At 36.2% G+C, this 26,376-nt stretch overlaps 1 protein-coding gene across 2 annotated transcripts in view; it reads right to left on the bottom strand.

The window, feature by feature from the left end:
* The window catches only part of LOC136863739 (uncharacterized), a 357,445-nt gene that overhangs the window by 47,994 nt on the left and 283,075 nt on the right, over positions 1 to 26,376 (bottom strand). For both annotated transcript variants that reach the window (XM_068226336.1, XM_068226337.1), the window contains one exon: positions 16,105 to 16,272. In XM_068226336.1, coding sequence (XP_068082437.1) covers positions 16,105 to 16,272 — 168 coding nt within the window. The remainder of the gene's footprint in view (positions 1 to 16,104; positions 16,273 to 26,376) is intronic.

Raw genomic sequence — 26,376 nt, 5'->3', positions numbered from 1 at the left:
CTGAGTAATTTTTTTTTTTTTTTTTTTTTTTTTTTTAATCATACACCTGTAAAGTAAAATTTAATTTAAAACACTTTAAAACTTTGACGTTATACATTAAAGGAAAACCAAAAAAATTGCTACCACAATCACGTCGTTTTACAGTGAATTTCATAATGAAAATTTAAGGTTTCTTTGCTGCATAATGAAGGTTTGTTATTCAATTAGAAACATTTGTAGAGAAAATGTCTGCATATGCCTACTGATTATGAAAACAATGGGTCATTCATTTACAGTAATACAGATGTATGCTGCAGAATAGCATACCGTATTTACGCGAATACCCGCATATTTTAAAAAAAAAATTTGAGGCACGAAAATGGGGTGCGAGTTTTATTTGCGTCAATGTTGGCATTTTTTCTTTTTCAAAATCAGCCTTCCTAAAGTTAGGGTGCAGGTATTATTCGGTGGTGTGGATTATTCGCGTAAATACGGTATGATAGGTAATGTTTCCATCCTCTGGTATTTTCCAGTTATCAGGGTTTTACAGCTAGTTTTCTCCAAACACTGGTCAGATGGGGAATCTCCATCACTGAAGTTAATGACATCATTCCTCCATACTGCAAGATGTAGTTTTGAAGATGGGACACTATCACTGGTTTCTGTTGGAACAAGCACAGGCAAACAGTCTAAGGAAGTTTTTAATTTTTGCAAGTGATGAAATCTGTTTCTGTAAGGTTTGTAATGTTCGGATTACAATCTGTTTCTGTAAGGTTTGCAGTGTTCAGATTGATTACAAGTAAAGCAACATATGTGAGGGAACTTTCCAAATCATTAAGTCCACAAAAAAGAAGTCCATGAACAACCATGAAATTAATAGGCAACCTGCCATCAGAGGATCTTTTTTCACTGCAGAAAGACTTGGATGACCGAAGAGCTGGTAATATTTCCTCTTCCGCAGCTAACACTGGTTGGGGGCAAAAATGGTTCCTCTCCACTTCATCCTGTCTCTACAACATTCCTCATCCAACACTGTTCCAGTTCAGGTTCCTTTCTCCTATGCTGTTCTCAGTCTCCGTTGTAATGTTTGTCTTCGTCTTCTTTCCAGTACTTGCCTTGACAGCATTTCATGTCCAGACCATCTCAATCTGTTCTGTTCCAGTTTGTCATTCAGATTTTATATATTTAGCTCTTTCCAAGTGTTCATCCCTCCTTGTCTTCTGTACCATACTTCTCAGCTACCTGTACTCGTCTCCAATCATTATCCAGGTTACTGCTGCATACGTCATAAGTAATACCCTTGCACATTACTTTTTCAGCCTTCATGGGTACATCCTTTATTCTACATTAATCTCTGACTGTAAAAGGCACTCCAACTCTATCCTAATTTCCATATCCGGTCTTCCATTTCCTGCCAGTTCACTTCAAGTATTTTAAGTGATGTATTTCCAGTTACTTGTCTCCAATTTTGATAGCTCTTATTTCTTTTTTTTAACTTGTTCAAATTGATCCTCAGTCCCCAATGTTCAATCCTGTTCTGTACATTCACCTTTTGTACCACCTCATCTCCCCAGATGAGATCTGCAAAAATCATTACATTCATTCTTTCCCTCTAGAAACTTCCCTTTCTGCCTTTACGATGTCATCCACCACAATTATGAACAGTAAAGACAACAGCACACACCCTTATTTTAGCTCATTTTCAATTCCAAACCATTTTGATCAACCCACTTTTCACTCAGCTGCAACAGTTATATATTGCTGTTATCACTGTTATTAGTTCCTTGCCAATATTCAGTGTCAGGCTTCTCAAAACTTGTTCTGGGGATGCTATCTTTAGCTATGCCTTTTTCTATAAAATTCATTACCATACCTTCCCATATTCCCAGCTCTTATCAATCATCTGTCTTGGAATGAAAATTTGTTCCACTGTTGTCCTTCCACTTCTGAATGCTACTTGTTCCTCTTGTAACCAACTTTCCACTTTTTCTTTAATTCTCCCACTTGTCACAGTTCCCAGTACCTGAAGAATTGTTTCCTGCAGGAGACACCCTAGCATTTTCTGAGGCAACACCATATTTGCTCTCATTTTATGCTTTTATTAAAATGGGTTTGCCACTCCCAAAGGCATTTTAGAGCTAATTCCATGAGGTGATTAGGCCACTCCTAACATTTGGTACCAACTCCTGCAGCCACCCCTAACCTGGTGACAGACTTCTTGATGGGTTCCAGCATCATTTCCTAAATTGACGGGGCCATCACTCCAAGTAAGAGAACTACTCCACCGAAAGCCATTGGTCCTCTTAGGGAGTAGTTAATTTTTGCCGCCCAACACTGTGCAGATTTGCTGGCTGTACGGTCTACTCTATCGTAGCGGACTGGACCGGCCAGACAGTCTGGTACCAAAATGATGCTTAAGGTTAATCACACAAATAAATTAATAAATAATGAAAAAATGAAACTCCATTTACTCTCAGGGAGAAGATTACACAAGACAATTATTTACATGCTTTGTGAATTTTTTTAAAAACAGTAGATCAAAGCACTTTTCTCAAAGTTTTGAACAAAAGATCCCATTATTTACTTAAAATTTTCAATATTTTAATAAAAATTATAACATCTTTTATTCCCTTTATTAAAACAGAAGTTCTTTACTAGATATTTTAAAAATTTTCGGAAGTGCCAAATTTTATTTTATTTGCCATAGGTGAACATCCCAATTGAAAAGTCTATACCATATTAAAAGTGGTATAGATCTCCCAACAGCTTCCCAAATTCTGAGATATTTTGTTCAAAGTGCTCGAAAGATGTCAAAATTACCACTATAAAAGAATTAGAGATATTAAGTATGATATATACTATTACTGAATTAGAAACATCAGAAAGCACTTTGTTTAGAAGATTTCTTTAGGACCCCATTTTTGGCAACAGAAAAATTTCTAGCAAAACCATCATTGATACTTTTAAAAATCTTTGAAGTTATAAATGGAAGTATCTTTATAATCTCCACTTTACATGAGAAAGTACACTAGATGTTGAAAGTATTAGCATGTAGCATAAGCTATCTTTAAATAATAATTTTACATCCTACCGACTAAAGATTTTCAGAGATGCCGGATGCTTGTCTTGCGGGAATTTAATGTACCAGTAAATTTATGGACGATGAGATATTTGAGCACCTACAAATACTATCAGGCTGAACCAGAAAAGAACCTGTGAAATCTCTCTCAGAAAGCCAGCACTACTATCCGAGATAGTCTGCCTGGCACCATATTTCACATGCTGGGTCTATAAATTTAAGAGTTATATCACGAATGTTTGCCAAATACAAATTTCTAAGATCAAACAAGTTTTTAGGAATACAATAAAATAGAAAAACTGTTCCTTTAACAATTTAAAATTTTTAAATAAAACCATAGTTCTTTCCGATTCCAGTTTTGACATGTTGGTTATGGTTTGAATCTGCACCGTTCAATATACGTAAGCTGTAGCAGTTTATAACATTCACTGAAAGGCCATCCAAATTGGTCCCAGCATTACACTTATTGCCGTACTTTGAGGGTTGTGGGCGATTGGAATATAGCACTTCCCACCAGATTTTTGGTCTCTTGCTCACTTTCCCCAGAAAGTCTTGAGACTACAGTCGTTGGGAGGGCTGAAAGCTTTCCTCAGAGCAAGTTTTGTTGCAATAGCACTTTGCAGTGTAGCAACTGAAACATCTGCAAGGTACCTCATATCTCATATTGCCTAGTATGCTGCATAGCCACCATGATTTTTGGTTTTCTTAGAACTGCAAAACTAGAGCTTTTGCTGTCTGACGATCCAGCCAGTCTCAATGCTTGTCTTAATTTAACCTGAACTCCATTGTTTGAAATAATTTCAATTTTTGAACACTTTGATAGAAAAATGAACATGTTTTTGAAAGATCACAAAATAAAAAAAACACCTAGGCCCTAAGTAGTTTTGCAAATTTGTCTAAGAATACGCAATTCAGAATCTGCAACAATTATTTTACCAGCTTTATGTGGTGTAGATCAACAAGAAAACCTGCCAAACTGATTGTTTTTAAGAACAGATTCCTGTACAGATCTAGTAGCCAAGTTAATAAGGCTAATATCAGGAGGATTCATTGTTATCACAAAATTAGGGCATAATTTAACTAAGATAATTATTGTAATATTTAGCAGAGATACGTAGCCCATATTTTACAGAATTAGGGCTAATTACATCAGTCTCTAAGTGGACAACTGGGTGGACAGAATGGAGGAGAGACCAGGTCACTCAAAATACAAGTAACAAGGCCCAGATAGAAAATTGGAGCACATAGCACATAAGTGGGTAGACAAGTGATCAGTGTGCGCACCTCAGCACCAGTATTGTTACGTTACAGGCCATGAAGGTCAGTGAACAGTAAACATTCCTTTACAGTACAAATGAAGATATATCCACACAAACCATTCATAGAGCCATTTCCCAACTTCCTCGAAATTGAACAAAGTCATTTTGCCATATCTTCTGGCCCATTCTGGTAGTCTTTCAATCAATGGGTGATTTAAATTAATCATTTGTTGGTGATAGCATTGTTTGAATAGGGTCATTATCCATTAACACCTGCAATTGCTTGTCTTTGTACTTTTGTGGTCTACCAGAGCACACACCGTCTTTCACATTGAAATCACCATGTTTAAATTGTCAAAACCATGTCTCACATGTTCTAATCGAGGGAGCATGTTCACCGTATGTTTCTACCAGCAAACTATGACTTTCCACAGCCTTTTCCTTTTGATTAAATAAGAAAAGCAATAGGTGCCGCAAATGTTCTTTTTCAGGCACAAACGACACAATCACTGAACGATACAGAGACGCTGGTGTTTGGCAGGCTCAACTTCAGCGCGTTGGTAGGTTAATGTCAGACTAACAAACTGACTTACATGTCAAATTCACATGCTGCGTACTGTTTGCTGGTGCCATCTCTTAGTGAAACCGGAAAAGACTTCTGCATACACCTGGTATTTGTACATTGCAACATGAAACTTAACGTCAGTATTTTGAATATCTAAACATAGAAAAATAAAACTTAACAGCAGTATAAATCAAACCTGAATATTTATAGAATGTTTGTATTTCTTGAGATTATAATGCCTTTAGTATTGCACTAAAACATTGTTCAATGGTGTGAGGAGAGCGTGCTTGGCTCAATCTAGTAGCATTGCTCATGAAGAGTGCATTCAATTTTCTTTTCGACATATACTTGGTACGCAAGCTGGCAGCATTTCAGATTAGTAAGCCCGGCTACACCGGCTAGCCTCAACAGGTACCCAGCCTTAGCAAGTCTGGTCTACCACCTCTTACTCCCAAGTCTTCCCACCAAAATTTCAAACATTTTCGTAACATTACTCTATGGAAATCACCCAGAACAAATCTTGCGGCTTTCCTTTGGATATCTTCTAGTTCACAAATAGAGTAATTTTGTTGAGTGTTATACTGATGCCATACTTTAATAGTAACTTCTATGCTTTCCTACAAACGCTGAATACCCTGAACAATTTTATGAAGTCTAATTCTTATTCACAACCTCTGTGCGATTATCCCAATGAAGATAATTTCTTAAATTTATGATTATGATTACTATTTAAAGGAATCTCTTAACTTGTACCTATGTAATTGCAGTGAACCACGAGATATTTTACTCCAACAAACGTAATTAAAATCTGAAGGACTTACCCTTTTTGTGAAAATTACAACTTTACTTCCCACCATTTACCATCCTACCACTGTTTCCTGCCCATCTTAGAACTTTGTCGAGGTACGTAATGGTGTTCACTGATGCTGAATTTCTGCAAATATTGCTGTGAGAAGGATTATTTAAAATATATTCTAGTAGGCATACCTCCCAACACAGAAGCAGGCTGAAAATTTCAGTGTCTCCAAATGCAAGTATGACTAAGAGGAACAAGCACATCATCATAGTTAGCACGGCTAGGTTATACACTGAAGCTTATTTACACTTCAATAAACAGGTGCACTTTTATGCTTTTAGAAAGAGTTAACTACCATTTGCTACAAATTGTCCCGAATCAATCAATCATGATCATCATCATCATCATCATCATCATCAATCATTTAGGGCAGTTGCCCAGGTGGCAGATTTCCTATGAATTGTTTAACTCAGATTTACATTTACTTACAATTGTTTACCTACCTTTTTCTTAAATATTTTCAACAAACTTAGAAATTTATCGAACATTTCCCTTGATAATTTATTCCAATCCCTTACTCCTTGTCCTATACATGAATATCTGCCCCAGTCTGTCCTCCTGAATTCCAGCTTCATGTTCATATTATAATTTTTCCTACCTTTCATAGCTCCCCTCAAGCTTATTCTTCTACTTATCTCATTCCACGCTAGCTCACCACTGGCAGCTCGAAACATACCACATGAAGTAAAAAATTTATTATTCCACCTATTTAATACTCGACTAGCTTACAAAATTAGGATTTCATCCTTATTTTATTGCTAAATTATTTAAAACATGGTACATGTTTCGCCGATTTTCTGAGCATGTTCAGCCACTTTAGAATCTTATGGCTAATTAGAAATATTGACCTTTAACTTACATGATTTGTCATTAGCAAGCTTAAAATTAATGCCAATTTTAAGAAAACATAGCTAAATACAATTTGCTTGTATAATGTCAAATGGTTGTAATCCTAGTATAACAGCTATTCACAATCAATTAAAAAATGATTAAATAATTACTACAATTGCAGAAATAGAGTAATATAGGACAACTACTGGTAGATTTGCAAAACCAAACTAGGTTTGAAATTAAAAAGAAACTTCCTACCATAGCAAAAGAATTAATCAACAATAAAATCAACCATTCAAACCCTACTCTCTCTAAGCAGATTAAAGATTTAAGAACTAAAATTAAAGAAAAAGTAGTAACTAAAGCTGACATAGGTGAAACAACAGTTCTATTAAATAAGAATGATTACATTAAACAGTTTTTTCAGATAAAAATTACTTGGTAACAAAGATCCTGTAAATAAAATACAGACGAATTCAAAGTATATACTTAAAATATCCACTTTTTCCTTTAATGAACATGAGTACCAGAAAATGATTAATAAGAATCCAAAATTACCAATGGCTAAAGCCCTGCCGAAAGTCCATAAAGCAAAACTGCCTATATGACCTATAATCAACAGTAGTCCCAGTTATAAAATTTCAAAATTTTTACATTATTTAAAAAACTATAAATTTAACAATGATTCTACTACCTGTAATTCAATAGAATTTTGTAAAAAGAAATTGAACAATTTCAGCCTAAAACCACATTACAGGACGATATAACATCCTAGCATACCTATTAACAAAACCATTGAAATCTAGTTTAAACTAGCCAGGCATAGTAAATTGAGTAAGTGCAAAATAGAAGAATTTATTACTTTATTAAGATTAGTTTTCAACATTAATTACTTCACATTCAACAGTAAGATTTACCAACAGATGTGTTTGGGAATGGGAGATCCCGAATCAGGAATATTAGCCGATACCATATAATCCCGAATACCACCCGCCACCGAATAAGACCCGCACCCGAAATTTGAGACTGGGGAATACGGAGGGGGGGGGAAAAAAAAATTAAATAACTTCCACCTATTTAATTTTCTTCAAATATACCGCAAATATAAATTCAAAGAGCATACAATTAATAAAATCATCACAAAAATCTTATAATCGGTCCAATACTCAGATCATCCACAATTCAAGTCATCTGAAGTTTCACCATAGGAACTTTCGTCGCTGGCATCTTTCCACAAATAGTCCTCACTACCATCCACTGAATTTGAAATTCCATATTTCTTAAAACCTTTTGAACACTATATAGTTGGGAATGCGTGCACATGCAGTCTTGATCCAGCTGCATATTAGTCCCACTTCAGGCCTCTTCACACGTCCGGTTGGTGTTAATGCGTGATCACCTTCAGACATCCATTCGGTGTACAACTGATTCATTGCAGTTTTGAAAGGCCGGTTCGTGCACACATCCAACGGCTGTAGAATAGAAGAGAGTCCTCTGGGAACTAATCTATAATCTTCATTTCCGTATTGACGAAGTACACAATTAGAAATAGGAAAGGATTTCCACCTATCAATACTTGTTTATTACACTTATTATGCTGTAGCATTTCCTATTTCTAATTGTCCTCTGGGAATTATCGCAAGATCGATTTTTTCTTTCCTCATCATACTTTCTACAGCATCAGTTGTATGTCCTCTAACTGTCCAACACAAACATGTTTCGTTTTTGTAACAAAGCTCCTGGGTGAGGTTGCTAAACTCACTTCACCCAGTCCTCAACGAATGTACTGTCCATCCAGCCAGACTCCTGTGTTCGAACAATAACACCGGACAGCAGGTTTCCTTTCGGAAGAGTTTTCCTTCTCAGAACCACATATGGAGGGAGTTTGGTTCCATTCGCTAATACGCACAACATTACCGTGCATCGTTGCTTTTTGTCACCACCTGTTCTGATGGTTATACTTTTAGAACCCTTTGTATCCACTGTATTTTCCAAAGGCATTTCAAAATAGACAGGTGTGGTCAGCATTCCCAATTTGAGACAGCAAATAAGAATTTTGCTTCCTCAAATGAAGAATGTGACGCTGAAAGGCCATTCATTTTTCTTCATACGCCCCAGGAAGACATTGTGAAATGGACTTACGACGCCGAATGCATAATCCCTTTCTCCGATAAAAGTTTTGGATCAATCCTTGGCTTGCAGTAATACCCTGTGTTTTGAGTTCTTTTGAGATCTCTAGAGCTTTCAATTGACATTTCACTAGAAACACCATATCCTAACTCATGTCTTTTTTTATCACAAATTTGTGGGAGTCTCAATTTCCGGAAATGCTGCACTCCACCCGAGGAACGCTTTGCGATCACTGTTACTTAGTTTTTCCTTTTTCTGTCAATCGCAAATATACAATTCATCAATATCGTACTTCCTGCCAACGGCACGATTTTCATATATTTCAGCTTCACTTACAACTTGTAATTTCTCATGTACAGTAAATGACCGCAGATGGCGTTTTGAATCCATCGCTTACTATCGAGACAGCACTTTCACGAGACAGATATGGAATTCTAATGTGAGCGAGGTAGACTTCCATAACCAACAGTCTTGACTCTCACAAAGTATAATATCCTGCGAGATCAGCTATTTGCGTACCCAGCATGCCATCAGCACTTGAAACAAATGACGATCGAGCATCTGCAGCAGCGGCTTTCATATTTACCACATATTTACCCATATTCTTTGATTTACCGTATTTTATTACCTTACATTTCGCGTTTACATGCCACTGTAACTGTACCGAGATAAAAATATTTTGTTCTGGAAAGCAACTAAAACACAAAACATCCAGATAACTTAAAAAAGAATCTTCATCCCAAGTCACATAAACAAGCTGCTTTTTTTTTTTTTAGTCTGGTTTACAGAGCTTTTAAAATGCCTCTTAAAGAAAATAACTTAAAGAAAGAACTTAAATTCATGAAAGACCTAGGATCTATCAACGGTCATAAAACAGAAATTGTCAATAATATAATAAATGAATTAAAACTGAAAATGGCCACTAACCTCACTCCGATGAAAACCGCAAAATCTAAGTCTGCAACTTTTCTATTCACTAATCCAGCCCTACATCAAATCAGTAATACTATAAAGAAACTAGAAATTAATATTGCATTTAAAACTCAAAAGACAAACCAAAAATTTTTTCATATCATAACATAGTAAATTCACGCAATGAACAATACCAACGTTCAGGAATCTATACACTCACTTGCAGAGAGCAAGTATTTTTGTATATTGGCCAAACTGGCAGAAGCTTCATAATCAGATAGTTAGAACACGTAAATGCTGCAAAACAAACATTCAGCTATGAGTACACACATGCAAGAAAACTGACACCACTTTAAGACTACAGAACAAGATTTAAGAATAATCAGATCGAAAAAGGAAAATTGATGACTGAATTGGAAAATATATATCCACTTAGACCAACATTTCAACAAAGATAAAAACTTTAATGATGAGATTGAGGTTAAGAACCCCTTAACCCCTCAGCGCCGACCTCTATGTGGTATAGACCCATACATGGTTTCACATTTACGGCTATAGCGCGAAGAGTTTTGGAGTTACTGATATGCAAATTGTTGTTTCCAAGAAGACAGTTTCGGTTTTATCAGTGTTGTAAATAAGAATTGAAAAATCGTTATAATGTACTTGTTTTTGCAAGGATAATTATTTGTCAAATAAATCTGAGCACTAATCTCTTGCTTTTTTAAAAGTCTGTTTGCTTCATTCTTTCCCACAGAATAAAATAAAGAAATGATGATCTGAGAAGTTTGTCTTTTCATGTGATGTTCTTTGCTCTATTTTTACATTGGGAGTGCAGTTTATTTATTACATTTGTCTTTATTTCTCAGCTTGTAATATTTATGTAACTCCACAAGCGCTCTGTGTAGGCATCAGTTAGTGCTGCTTTTTGTCATACGATACGAGAACCAGTTCATGGTATATATCTCGTTTGAAAGACGTCTCGACCTTTTATCTGAAATGTGTGTCGAGTTGGTTTGTTTCGTCATAAATGTTATTCCCCTCATTCAGTTTCGTCCTGTTGCTTTCGGTCTCACTGCAGCTTCATCAGTCCATGTGACGCGCCGCGCTCAGCCGTGGTATGACTGACAGTAACGTGCTTGAAATATTGTATAATTCAGATGAAAGTTTAGTTGGAAGTAGCAGTGACAGTATAAGCAGCAGTGATAATGAAATAGATGATGTAGCAGTGGTATGTGATGAGAGTGACGATGAGGAGGAAACAGTACTTGGAAATTTCGTGTAAGAGACTATAAATAATTATACAGGTCAAAGAGAAATTTTGAACGGTGAATTCTGATAGCTAAATTCTCTAACATTACTCACACAGGCCACAGAGACAAATATTGAGCAATTACCTTATCGTGTTCAGCTGGTGAAAGGTTTGTTTACAAAATACGCTCTGGAGGGAGGGGAACGAAATATTCAAGGCCGACACGCATCAGATAATACAGTTCCAAGGTTGCAGGAAAGACATTTTATCAGGAAATTAGCACCCAAGAGTTGGAAATTCAAACCTCAGAGACATTGTATACTGTGTTCAAAACACGGCGAAAAGAAGACGTCAGTGTACTGCTGCCAGGAGTGTGACTTGAGTCCCTGCCTCAAAGAGTGCTTCGAACTATCACACTGAACTAAATTACTAAGGAAATGTGAAACAATTATGTAATTATCTGCATGTGCATAGTTCTGTCATAAGGAATTCCAAATGACGTGAAAATCTGGCTACTCTTATACTTTTAGTAACGCTTTAAGTGAATCGATGTATTTCAGTCGCGCGTAGTTGAAATCTCATCCAGCCGCGGGGTAGGAAGCTATTTAAATGGCTGTGACGCTGAGGGGTTAAATGAACAATTACCAAATTTAATACAAACATTTAAGTTTGATAGATAAAAATTCTCAAACATTTCCTTTCCAAACAATATCACACTACACAAATAAACACCCCCTCCTATGCTACTTCTAAATATTCCCCCTCCGCAAATCACTCCATCCACCATGGCACCGCCCAGTGCTATTTCCCCTTCTCACTCCCCACAGTTACTTATCCACACATACAACACAAGGAGTGCTAGTGGAAAGATGGGCAGTCGTCAAGCAGCCATGAACACTGACAGATACACAGGCAGGAGTTGAAGGGGTAAGTGCTGATCCCTTAACGTGAGGTTTCGATATTTTATTACAATATATCCATATGAAATTTTCCATTGTTCCAGATATGTCAACAAGCTCATTGCTTAGTTTGGAAAAATCATAATTCAACTGTCAACAAGTTCAAGTGTGTCTTTTGACCCAGGCCCTATTCATACACACTGATTTAAAATCTTGAGCAAGATATAGTTAAAATGGATTACAACAAGTTTTAACATATGTCAATTGAAGTGTGTAACAAACAATCAATACCTATAATAATAAACTGCATATCATGAGCTTCAGTTAGCATGAATGAGTATAATAATTCTTTAGCCTGATCTCAAATTGTTTCAAGAGTGTAATATAGTCACTTTTTCTAGTTTATAAGAAGTGGCAACGTTTCTTCAAGGTTTCAGTAAAATTTTGTAGCTATTGTACCGTGAGGAACGTTTTTCTCTCCTCCCCTTTTGTCTTGTTTTAATGCGTTCTTTGTTTGTGATTGTGCTTGCAAGCTGTGTTTTTTTTTTTTGCTAGGGGCTTTACGTCGCACCGACACAGATAGGTCTTATGGCGACGATGGGATAGGAAAGGCCTAGGAGTTGGAAGGAAGCGGCCGTGGCCTTAATTAAGGTACAGCCCCAGCATTTGCCTGGTGTGAAAATGGGAAACCACGGAAAACCCTCTTCAGGGCTGCCGATAGTGGGATTCGAACCTACTATCTCCCGGATCCAAGCTCACAGCCGCGTGCCTCTACGCGCACGGCCAACTCGCCCGGTAAGCTGTGTTTTAACGGTGTTCTTATTTGTATGTGTTATATTGTATAATGTATTCTTGGATTGCCCTTTTCTTCCTTAAAGTCTGGTCCTCATCCCCTGATGGCCTCAGGATGAAGGGAAGTTTCTTCCCGTCCTGGAGTATTTACCCGCCTTAAGTTGGCTATCTTCCTCTTGGCTCTACGTTCTGGTGAGAAACACCCCGCCCCTTTTGGTGCACCAATCAGAGGCGGATCACCTTGCGTGTACCTTCCCCTGCTCCGGGCAGGGTAGCGCTTGCTTGACCGGGTCGTCATTCTGGATTAGCTCGTTCACTGCACACTTACGGGCAGGTCATGCCGCAGCCTCTAACCAAGTACTCGCTAGACATGGAGGTAAGACAGATTTTTCCCCTTGTGTAGCTCGTTATGAGGAGTTTGAGGAAGTGGATCGCAATCTTTAAGCTATGTATATGTTTAGTAGGTGTAAAGCCCAAATTAATGGAAAGTTTTAAAAAGGACTCTCGGCCCGTGTATACTTCACTCTCAAACATGGTATGGATGTTAGATTTATATTATGGTTTTACGACCTGTGTTCTGTTTAGCTATGCTGTTTCTTGAATATGGTGAGATCACTTAATTGTTTGTAAATTTAAAGTTGTGTAAAGTCCTTCCTTTGAGAAGTTTAAAGGGTCTGCATAGTTACCGAGTATGTCAAAGTACTAGAATGTTTTGGTAAATAGGGCAAATATTACGGTATTGTATTTCTAGTTGTAATGAGTTTACTTTCGAGACATATGCTTTCGCGCAGCATTTATAAGTCTAAGATTATTTTGACAATCTGGGATACCCTAAGACCCTACAATTTGATGTTTGTGTGAAGGCTATGTGTTGTGTTTTCAGGGTAAGCCCCTGTTACTAGTGGATAGTGTGTTAACTAGTAAATTGTGCTAGGCATATGTGTTTATAGTATTTTAATAAATTGGGTTTTGAAATGTGACATGTCCCTGGCTGTTTGAAAAATTGTGTATCAAAGTAATGCAATGGCAAACTCAACGTGCCTTTATGCCCCATTCCCTCGGCCCACCGCTTCTTCCAATAAAAGCTACTGGGTATAAGCCCAGTACAGCTATAATACTTTTAATTGAATGTGAAAATACTGATCTGCATTTAGGGCAGTCGCCCAGGTGGCAGATTCCATTTCTGTTTTTCCTAGCCTTTTCTTAAAGGATTTCAAAGAAATTGGAAATTTATTGAACATCTCCCTTGGCGAGTTATTCCAGTCCCTAACACCCCTTCCTATAAATGAATGCCCCAGTTTGTCCTCTTAAATTCCAACTTTATCTTCATATTGTGATCTTTCCTACTTTTAAAGACTCCATTCAAACTTATTTCATCTACTAATGTCATTCCACGCCATCTCTCCGCTGACAGCTCGGAACATACCACTTAATACCAATATAAATGGTCCGTTATTGGACATAAATTTTCCAGCTAATTCATTTCTGGTTGCTAGTGTTTCGCCCTCGTGTGCTAGGTTGGGCTCATCAGTTGGTACCTAGCACACCTAACAAGACGCTAGTTAGTGCATACCGTGGAGGCCACTGCGTAGGCTACTTTGAGCCACCGGCAGTGCCAATGCACTATGAGAGACTGTCTTTATGAAAAATTGATGCCTGCTTGGCTATCAGATGACATAGATGTTGATTACCAAAGGGAAACTGAAATATTTGTCTGGCAACCAGGAATGAGTTAGCTGGAAAATTTATTATGTCCAATAACGGACCATTTATATTGGTATTATAAATTTACTCATTCGGGACAAATTTCAGATCTACATCATCACGTACCACTTAGTCGAGCAGCTCCTCTTCTTTCAATTCTTCCCAGCCCAAACTTTCGTAACGCTACTCTTCTCGGAAATCACCCAGGACAAATCGAGCTGCTTTTCTTTGGATTTTTTCTAGTTCTTGAATCAGGTAATCCTGGTGAGGGTCCCATACACAGGAACCATACTCTAGCTGGCATCTTAGAGATTATTTGTGCCTGATTATTTGTGCTTAGCAGTGACATACAGTGCCAGTACTGTAAGTAGGATAAGTCTGAACGTAGTTTAAAATTATTGTAGTGTGCTGTACAGTAGTATACAAGTAATATCCTATTAGTATTTAGCGTGCTTATTTTATTATTGTAAAATATTTGTATCGTACCGGTATAGTAGAGGTATCCATAGAAACTTTTACTAAAATTCTGTTGTAATTAGGATAGGCTTAATTGCAGTTTAGAATTTTGTAATTCTTGTGTATTCCATTCGGTATTCGGTAATTGACAGCAGTTTTTATCCTGTTAGGGTGTTGTAGGATAAAAATATAGTACGACTAAGCAGCATTGTAGTGTAGTCTCATATTAATTACCTTATTGTCGTGTGATATTCGAGTACTATCCCATACTATATATTCCTCGTACACAGTATTCCACTGACAATCTCCGCTTCCTTAAACTTCACCCTTGCTGCATTTACCAGATCCCACACATCTATGTTGGAAACAAATCTCCAATTGCAACGATTGTACATTATACAAGAACATTTTGTTTAGCCATGTTTTCTTAAAAATTGCATCAATTTTAAGCTTGCTACTGACAAATTAATCCTATAAGTTCAAGGTCAATATTCCTAATTAGCCTTAAGATTCCAAAATGGCTGAAGATTCTGAGAAAATGAGCAAAACTTATACCATGTTTTAATAATTTAGCAATAAAATATGGATGAAATCCTAATTTTGTAAGCTAGTCGAGTATTGGATAGGTGGAATAATAAATTTGTTTTTACTTTCATTTGATCTTCAAAATGAGTTTTTGAAGTGAGAATAGTTACTTGCAATATACCACATAGCCGAGCATCTCGTCTCCTTAGTCCCAAGTCTTCCCAGCTCAAAGTTTGGAACATTTTAGTAACACTACCCTTTTGTCGGAAATCACCCAGGACAAACTGTACCGCTTTCCTTAGAATTTTTTCCAGTTCTCGTATTAAGTAATCTTAGTGAGGGTCCCATACACTGAAGCCATACTCTGAGTTCTTGCCAGAGACTTATACGCCCTCTCTTTTACATCCTGACTACAGCCCCTAAATACTCTCAACCATTGTAGAAACTGAATACTGCTAGTGACTGAATATAATAGAACTATACAAATTTAGTAGTGAAAGAATGTACTGGACAAGTATCTATTCAAAATTAAGAAACATTTTCTTACAAAAAGACCACAGCACAGGTATGGAATACCAAACTTTGATGCTGGTCTTCCTTATAAGAGCATACAGTGTTTGTCAGAACTTTACATTAATTATTCAGGTAACTTATTATAATAATTGAATGCCAACCAACTGCACCACGATTCAATCCTGTAACCTGTAGGATAAAAGGGAAGTATCTATCAATGAACAAGCCATAGAATTATTACTGCAGCTGGCAGAGAAGAAATTTAAGTTTTCTTAGGAAAATTGAGGGCTTTCTTCCATTACTTCTTTCCTCACATCTTCTACAGATGAAGTCAAAAGTAACCAAGGTTATTTACCTTAACAACCAGCATCCAAAATGTCTCCTTCACATCAGCTGCAAGTTCCAAAGAACCCAAGGTTTCCACACAATCATTCAGATCTTCAGGGGACATACGAGCAATATCTCCTCCTTCCAGAGCGATACTAGCAGACTGTCCAGCAGTTTTAATAGCATCACAAGATACCTGTAAGCAAGCAGTTTTAGATAATAATTCAAGTTCTTGCACCACTTGCTGTAACAAAAATTTACTTCAGGTACACACTTTAGCAATAAAGGTAACAATAAGAGAGTAGCTCTACAAGATCTAGATAAGCAAGTAAGGTGTGTAAACTGTACAGACTATGTCTAATTTTGATCATAGTGTCCTATACCTAAAATTTTATTAACAAGGCTCTGAAGTTCAGGGAACATCTTTTTTCGAGTGTCTGAAGATGAGGCCCAACATGTTCATTTTTGGTCATTGTAGGCCAGAAAATTGTGGTCCAACTTGTTGGCTGAATGATCAACATACTGGCCTTCAGTTGCGTGTGTCCCAGGTTTGATTCCTGGCTGGGTCAGTGATTTTAATCTTTATTAATTCTTCTGGCTCTGGGACCAGGTTGTGTCCATCCCAACACTCCATATTCAGACAACATACCACACTACCAACCACCACAGAAACACTCAGTGATTACAGCCCTCCATATAGGGTTGGCATCAGGAAGGGCATCCAGCTGTAAATCAGGGCCAAATCCACATCTCAGATTCAGTTCGCACCCGTGACTCCACAGATGTGGGGAAAAGCGGTATGGAAAGAAGGCCAGAAAAGGGTGGGTTTTATTAGTGCTTTTCTGCCTTTTTTGGTTTATTGGTCCTTTAGCCTTTTTTAGGCTTAAGGGCTTTTATTTTGCAACTTCACTTCTTACAACTTTAATGCCCATTCTCAATTTCAATCATCAGTTCATCCATTACCTGTTAACATTTTTTTTTCTAGTAAGTAGATAAATTTGAACCATATCTGGTAAGAGAAAACTAAATCAAAATGACATTAAATGAAAAAAATAAACTTTTGCCTGAAAAGCCAGGGCTATCTGGTATCTATGTGCAAGATAAGTGAAATATTGAAAGGAGAACATTTTGATGCAAGTGTTTTTGAAAAGGAAGATGTCTCATGCTTTAGGTATGAACCCTTCACATCTGTTTATGTGGAGAGAAGTTTGTCAATGTTTCTCAACATACTGTCTGAAAACAGACAATGCTTTACACCTAAGAAGCTGGACGATGACTTGAGATATACTGCAAAGCCAACCGAGGTAAGGTTTCCAAATTACAATTTCTGTAACCCTAGAGTGGTTAAGCCAAATATGATTCAAGTTGTACTAATTTCAATTTCTTCCTCCAGGATGTCCATTGCAGGTTTGCTGAATTCATTGTAGGTGGAAAAAACATTTCATTCTAAATTCACAAGTACTTCAACCAACACTTTTTTTTTAATGACTTTAGTCTAAAAATATATAATGTCTGAAATAAGTATTTCACTCATTTTGCACTGTATGTTGCTTACCACCAGAATTTTGCATTTAAAAACATTTATTCCTTCACTGAATGTCATTAAAACAAATTGACCATTTGGACTGCATTTTTATATCATTTTTGGATATTTTTAGGTCTTTAGGCAATTTGTATGTCTTCAACTTCCAAGCCCTTGTTATTAAACTTACCTCAACATCAGTTTTAAGAGTAGGCTATATCTAAAAAGATCTGCATCAAGTATAGTATGAGAGACAGCACTGTGAAGACTAAACAGATGTCAATTAGAAAGAAACAAAAGGATTTTATGTCAAAGGGAATACAAAACTGGAACAGACAGGGCATTTTAAGTACTTAAGATGAATAATTAAAAATCTGCCACCCATAGATACAAACCCTGCTGATGCACACAAACCTATCTATAGATCCAACTGTTTTTGAGAAAAGTACCTGCAAGGAAATGATATATCATGTGCTTTTTTTTTTTAATTTAGTAACTACACACACTTCCAGGAAAATATGCTAAGCTAATAAGAGAATTAAGTTAATTCAGTGAGCTCCCAGTTGCAATGAATTGTATTGTGCCATGAAGACAATTCACTGAAGAAACTATCTTTACAATAGTGTCTTTAGAGTGCTGTGTGAGAATGAAAGCTAGGCACCCTGGATATCTTGAAAGTGAAGTAACAGACACGAAAGCACAAGATTGATAGCTCGTACTTACAGTATGAAACAATAGCAGAAGGGTAGCCTACTCTAAATTAAGGGATAGTCAAAATTAGAAACAAACCTGAGTGGTGAAGCTGTGCATACTGTATGAACCAAACTAGTTATGATGCTGGGGTGATTTAAAGTGAATGGGTGAGAAAAGTTACCTAGGAGAACAATGGATGGTTGCATGGATGGCAAGATAAGCAGGAGCAGCCCAAGGTGTCTATGGTTAGAATTTATTAAGAATATAAAAGGAAGAGGTATGGAACTAAACTAACACAGTTATCAACAGAGGCTTGCAGACTGAATACTGAACAACATTCCCTACTCTAAACAATATGTCATTTTATTGATGTTGGAAAAATGTTCAGCTCTTAAGCCATTGTTTATTTTCACCGTTACTGAGGGAGAGTATTTATATTTACAGCTAAATTTTATTAACTAGATGTTGTATACCTGTGATTGACTAGTTAGTTTTTGAATCGCAGTAGTAATGCCATCTATTAAGTCTCATTGGTAGCAGAAGAGACTGAACACACATCAGAGTAATGTTCTTTGTCAATTTTATGGGCTTAAGGCATGGTAGGCCATCAGTTTTTGTTCCCAGCTTTGCAATATTTGAGCATCCATGGTCAAAGGAGTCTACTTACCTTTTAAAGATTGCCTTTTCTATATTTGAATGATCATTCTTCCAAGTTTTCCTCATCTTGATATTAGTCTTCATTATGTTTCTGATCAGTATGATCTGATGGTCATGCTGTTTTGACCCTTGTAAAATCAATCTTTATAACATCACTGCCACATAACACATCACTACAAGTGAACACTTTCCACTTCAACAATTTAAATTTGTGAATATCTGGAATCGTAGCATGCATGGTACAAATTTTCAAAATGTAAGACTGATAATTATATTATGCACAAATTGTATTAAGCACGGTGTTTCAATACAGCTGATATTGATAGAGTAATTTGACATTCCCTGTTTTTGTCCCCTTAATATTGCTACACCACTGGGTACTAATATGTATAGCCTAGTTCACAACATAGCTCTCCCTGAACTTATACCGAGTTTTGAGAAATTCTGTTAAACAATTTTCCCATGATGAAAGGAGAAATTCAACTGAACCCACCAACTTTTGTGTATTTAGTCCAGGATAGTTTTGTATTTAGTCCAGGATAGAAGCAAAGTATCATGCAAAAATTTGAAGTTTGCAGCTAAAATTATTTTATCTACTGTATATAGGCAATACCTGTCCTGTTATTTAACTTTCCATTACAATTTGTCATTTAATCTTTGCAAGCTAGAGGGAAACGTTTCATGCAGTAGAGAAGGAAAGTGACATACCTGCATAATTCTTCAACACTGTGCATAATGTACTGTAAATATTAGAAAATCTAAATTATGGATTTAAGAAAGTTGTGGTTTAATAGATCTGCATCCAATTTTAATTTAGAATTCAAAATGCAACAAAATTATTTTTCTGTGTTTCCAAATGCACTTCCTGAGACAAAAGGATGGCAGATACTTGAACGTTTGAATCCACATCAAACTTCGTATACTCTGTTCAAAGAGGTTCTCTTTCCCTTTTTACGTTGCATTAACAGATAGGCTTTATGGTAACTATGAGACAGGACAGGACAAGGACTGGGAAGGAAGTGACAGCGACCTTAAGGTACAGCACCAGCATTTACCTGGTGTGGAAATACCAAACCATGGAAAAATCTTCCAATGCTGCTGACAAGGGGATTTGAACCTGCCATCTCCAGAATGGATTTTCACAGCCATGGGACCCAAAACAATACAGCCAACTCACTTTGTTCATTTTTATTTTAAATCTGCTCTTTTACAAATTATGTCAACGTTCCCCTTTTCTGTGTCAAAAAAGCAACAAGTAGTGTGTAGGGCAATTTGTAACAGTGGTTATTACTCAAACTCTTGAAAGTGTGTGGAAGTGCACCTTCTTATTGTTTAAGTAAAAATAAATTTAAATTTATCAACTAGTCAAGAAATCTCAGAAAATGTGCTCCTTTCTTTTGGCTGTACTTGTACCCACAGACTTAGAAATTGTCAACTCATCACTGTGTCAGGTGTACATAGGAATTATATAAAGCAACTGCTTCTTACTTCACAATTAGCCAAATTTTAGCTTGCGCTGTATGATGTGACCAGAATCCCCTACAAAAAGCTGCTATACAGCATTTTCTCAAATGGCTCATTTTCATTCTATTGTCCATCATTTCAGTCATTTTACAAAGCCTGGCTGTCCATATTGGATTTAATACTGTTGGTTTTACATCCCACTAACAAATTTTTTATGGATCTTCGAGACCAATGCCAGAATATTGTCCTGTAGGAGTTTTTACATGCCAGTAAATCAACAGACATGAGGCAGATGTATCCGAGTACCTTTGAATGTACCACCGGACTGAGCCATGATCGAACCTGCAAAGTTTAGCTTGGAAGCCCAGTGCTCTACAGTTGTAGCCACCCAGCCTGGCACATAGCATTTAATACCATAATCTTTCTGATCTATGATCTTGTTCTCCTCTGCAGATCTTTAATAGATTGTAGTGTGAAGGAATGGAAGAATTCAAACAACTTCAATTTACTGAGTTATTTCTTCACTTATATGCTAGGACCATGTTCTTTCTTTGCCTTTCTACAGGGGCATTATTTGATCTATTCAGATGATACTCACCCGGTCACCTGCACTGCGAGCCTGCCTCCCGCCAAGCACTTTGCCGTAATGTGGCCAGCGCATGTTTTTGCACAAGATATCCTGTACTTCATGAACATATGTATACACACATTCACCTAATGAAAATGGCATTGGAACAACACACCGAGCACTAAACACGTGAATACTTGACTAAACTGAACCTTGCGCTGATAAAGCTCTCGGCAGACTGCATAGGAGGGGAGCTTGTGGCGCCAAGAAGTACATTACGGCGAAGTGCTTGGCGGGAGACAGGCTTGCGGCTCAAGTAACCGGGCGAGAGAATCCCCCGAATAGGTAAAAATGTCTATGTATACTACAGCCTTGAACAACAATTGTGGCTATCCTTTCCCGGGACTATTCATATATCCACCATGCACAATTTATTTTCAGAACATGTTAAACTAGAAGTACCTTCAGGTTCATTAGGTTACCACATGACTTAACGCAATGTGTACCCCAAAGTCCATTGTCTCACAAGAATTGTGAATTTGTAGCCAAGACAGAAATAAGTCTATTTCCTTTCTCTGAAGCTTTTCCATTTTTTCTTATATTTATATATACAAGCATCCCTCATTTCCTAACTAGAAAAACTAATTTAAAGAGTAGTTTCCCCAGAAAGTGTGAAGTAAATTTCAAAGAACAAGGGGAAAGGAGAGGCTTGAGGAAACTTCTAAAAATTTACAACATTTATACCAAACTAGCAATTACCCGTGGCTTCGCTCGCGTGGATTTCATGTGATCAAAGTAATTGTTCCTCGGCATTGTACTAAGACATTATCTGAAAATTCCTTAAGTATAAAAGCTCGTCCAAAAATTGAGTTTCATTTACCCCAGAAATTCTTTGTAAACCATGTATGTGGTATTATCTTGTGGGGCTAAGGCGACCATGCAACATAGAACTGTAAATGTGAGAAACAGTCTTCTCTCAAGTCGAAAAAATAAATACACCTCCAACATCTTCAGTTTGAGATATACATAAGTATCCCCATAAAAAGAATTCAACCCCTTGATCATTCCTTCCCCCACCCCCAACCCCATTTAAGTGTATTTCTGAAAACAAAAATACATGTTTCTTTGTTTTTAAAAGAGATTCCAAATACCAATTTTCACATCTGTAACATTTAGTTTTTAAGATATAAGTATCCTCATAAAAAATAATTGAAATATTTTTTTACTTGTGCCCCCCCCGTTAAGTGCCTTCTCCGAAAACAAAAAGGTCCATGTTCCTGCATTTTTAAAGAACATTCCAAATACCAGTTTTTTTGTCTGTACGTCTGTAAAACCTTCAGTTTGAGATAAATGTATACTCAAAAATAATTGAGCTTCTCTTCAATTCTTTCCACCCGTCTCCCGCCTTAAGTTGACTTTCCAAAAACAAATACGCATTTTTTTTATTATGAAAGGAAATTCAAAATACTAATTTCCACGTCTGTAACCTTCAGTTTTGAGATATGTTTCTACAGAAAAAGAATTCCATTTTTTTCACTTCCTTTCACACTCCCCACTTAAGTGAGTTTTCCCAAAATAAACAGTATCCATTTTTTTAAAAGAGCTTCCAAATATGAAGATCACAACTGTAACATCTTCAGTTTCTGAGATATAAGTATCCTCATTAAAGGCATTTAACCCTTTTTCACCCCTGCTATTGGGATTTTCCAAAAACAAAAAAATATGCGTTTATTTTTAAAGGAGATTCTAAATACCAATGTTTATATCTGTAAACTTTTAAAGTTTTGAGATATAGATACTCATTTTAAAAATTCACCCCCCTTTTCATCCCCTTAGCGATGGTATATCCAAAAATCCTTCCTTAGCGAGCACCTGCATTGTAATATGAATGTATCCCCAAAATTTCATTCCTTTATAATGAATATTTTATTAACGGTAATACCATTTTATATAACAGTAAAGAAGAACAAACAAAACAAAACACACTAAGAGAAAGTTCAATGGAGTATAAGTAGAAAATTATGTACAGATATATACACAGGTTATATTAGACGTAATCACAGGAAAATAATAGTCAATTCTGGAGATTATGCAAGTGATTTCTCAATTTTGACAATGAGCAGTTAAATATATCAATATCCACTTTGTTCAGAGATCTTGACATTCGTTCAATTGGCCCATTGAATGCGTAGTTAGTTCTATGCCAATTTGTAGACAATGTATTCTTGAACCTTGTGCGTCTGTCTGGTACATGTACGTTAATTTTTGCAAGGAGTTGTGGACAATTCACCAAGGAATGAAGCAATTTAAAAATGAAGAGTGTATCCAATAATTCACGGCATTGTGACAGGCTATGCATATTTAAGGACTGTTGCAAGGATGTATAATCAACATCATCATATGAGAATCCTGCTCTGAATGAATATAAACGAAGAAATTTATGTTGTACTGAATCTAATCTATGGATAGAGGTCTGATGAGAAGGGTTCCAAACAGGTGTACAGTATTCTAGTATAGGGCGTACCATAGACACATACAGCAATCGATAGTTAGCTAAGTTTGAAAATTCTCTAGAATATCTAGTAATGCAACCCAATCTTTGAAATGCTTTCTTACAAATATTTTCAATATGTTCATTAAACGATAGGTTATAACTGAATAAAACACCAAGGTCATTAACTTGTGAAACAGGAGTTAGAATGTTATTACTAAATTTGTACTGAAATGATATTTTCTTCTTGTTTTTAAAAAACTATATTTTAAATTCCTCATGATTAAGTTTCAACCCATTTTGAATACAGTACTTTTCCAGATGATTTAAATCTTCTTGAAGTTTTAAACAATCAAGTGGACAATTAATTTGCATCAGCAAACAAAAGCAATTCAGAATTCTTAACTATATTTTAATGTCATTTATGTAGAGAGTAAAAAGTAAGGGCACAAGGTGAGACCCTTGAGGAACTCCACTGGTAACAATAATAGGTGCAGGAAAATGATTCCTTATTTTAACAATCTGCAGGCGATTTTTAAGATACGATTCAAACCATGAGAGGAGAGTCCCATTATTCCGTAGCCTGTTAGTTTTTGCAGCAAGATATCGTGGTCGACAGTGTCAAAATCTTTTGAGAAGTGTATATAAATGCAGTCCACTTTGGAGTGGTTCTCTATTGCATCCACGAGGAACTGACAGAATAAAAGAAGATTGCTACAAGTTGACCGTCCTGAAAAGAATCCATGTTGGTCATCAATGATGATTCTAAAGAGAGGTGTGATTTTGTCAAGAATTATCGAGTCAAAAATTTTGGAAATACGAGAAGTTATAACTGGTCTATAATGTTTTATGTCAGTTTTATCACCGTTTTTGAAAACTGGACTAACAAATCCTTTCTTCCATTCCACTGGAAAAATGCCTTGGTTTAATGATAAGTTGAACAGATAAAAGAGTGCTTCACATAAAATAAATGAGCAGTACTTGAGCAGGTACATTGAAACACCATCAGGTCCAACAGTTTTCTTTAATTCCAGAGATATCAGTTTGTTGTGAACTACTGCCTTACTAATGTTTATAACTGATAGACTGACAGAGAAAGGATAATCATATTACATACTACTACTATTCTGATAAGAATAAATGGACAAAAAGTGGTTAGCAAAAAGACCAACAATATTTTCTCCAGTATCTGCTGTAACTTCATTAAGATGTGTTGTTGAAGGAATATTATTACATGACTTTTAGAACTTTGATATTGCCAGAATTTCTGTGGATTGGAAGTAATACTTCGTTCACAGTTGGAGACATACATTGTATAGCAAGATTTAGATTTAGACTCGCATTCATTTCTTAATTTCGAGAAATGCTGATAATCACTATTGAGACCTGATATTTTGTATCACTTGTGTGCTGTCTTCTTTTCAATAATCAGGGACTTCAATTTATGATTAAACCACTTTGGGAATTTGGGAGTCTTAATATTCCATATAGGGATGTAAAGTTCCATGCCATAATGTAGTACTGAATAGAAGATTTCTACTGCTCTATCAATTGATAAATTTTGAAACATCTCCTTCCAGCTGAACTGTGACATAATAATTTAGTCCATTATAGTCACAAATAAAAACTATCAGCAGGCAAGGAATTGTATAGCTCATTTATAGGTAAAGAAATCTCTAATGCTGGGTGGTGTCTGTCGAGGGGAACAATGCTTTCATTACTAGATTTTACTTCAATGGAACTGGAGTTACTGAAAACCAAATCAAGAAAGTGATTCAGAATATTTGAGATAGCATTAAAATGATTTAAACAAAGATAAGACAAAGTGTCTAACTAAACTGGACTGCATAGTGTGGTTACCTACCGACATAAGGCCAGAAGATCTTTCTTCATTTACTATCCAATTAAGATGTGGTAGATTGTAGTCACCAACAATGCGCAATAAATGGTTGTCAAGATTTGACATAATTTTTTCAACAGCACTGCAATGTTCGAAATATTTTTGGACAGGAGACTTGGATGGAATGTATACAGCACCAATGATTAATTTTGTGGTGTTAAAAGTCGGGGACACAACTGTTCAACTGTGTTAATGCATGGTATCAGAGTAGGTTTAAACTTCTTGTTAATACAGATCATTACCCCCCGATGGGATGCCTTCGTACTCGTTAAAGAAGACCTATCACATCTGAAAATTGAATATGTTTTGAGTCCGAGTTCCACATCACTAATTTCATCATTTAAGTTTGTTTCTGTTAATACCATGAAGTCAGTCAGCTAAACATGAAGAAATTTTAAGTTCAGTTAGTTTGCTTAGAAGTCCATTTACAATTTGACAGTATCCTCTAAAGTGTTCAACTAACCTTGTTACTTTCTTAGTATCGTGTATCTGATCTCAAATGATTCCCTATCTACATTTTGTATTGTATTCCTGATATAAGTTATACTTTCTAAATCATTTTCTGTATAAGTTATACTTTCTAAATCATTTTCTGTATAAGTTATACTTTCTAAATCATTTTCTGTATAAGTTATACTTTCTAAATCATTTTCTGTATAAGTTATACTTTCTAAATCATTTTCTGTATAAGTTATACTTTCTAAATCATTTTCTGTATAAGTTATACTTTCTAAATCATTTTCTGTATAAGTTATACTTTCTAAATCATTTTCTGTATCACTTAAGTTTTTGCCATTAGGATTATCATCCCCCCCCCCCCATTTTCTTCATTAGTTTCCCGAGAGCATTCTTCTAGATATTCTGTTGAGAAGTTTACCAAACTTAGCGGTTCCTTTTCTGTTAAAGTGTAGACCATCTTTTCTAAAATCACTACCTCTAAGCCAACTATTACCATCAACAAAAAGGACATCTCCATTTCGGCATAAACAGTCAAGAGTGGAGTTT

Source organism: Anabrus simplex, chromosome 2, assembly GCF_040414725.1.
Source record: "Anabrus simplex isolate iqAnaSimp1 chromosome 2, ASM4041472v1, whole genome shotgun sequence".
NCBI classification, from domain to species: Eukaryota; Metazoa; Arthropoda; class Insecta; order Orthoptera; family Tettigoniidae; genus Anabrus; species Anabrus simplex.
The sequence above is the reverse complement of the archived record's forward strand: the minus strand, read 5'-3'. Positions and strand labels throughout refer to the sequence as shown.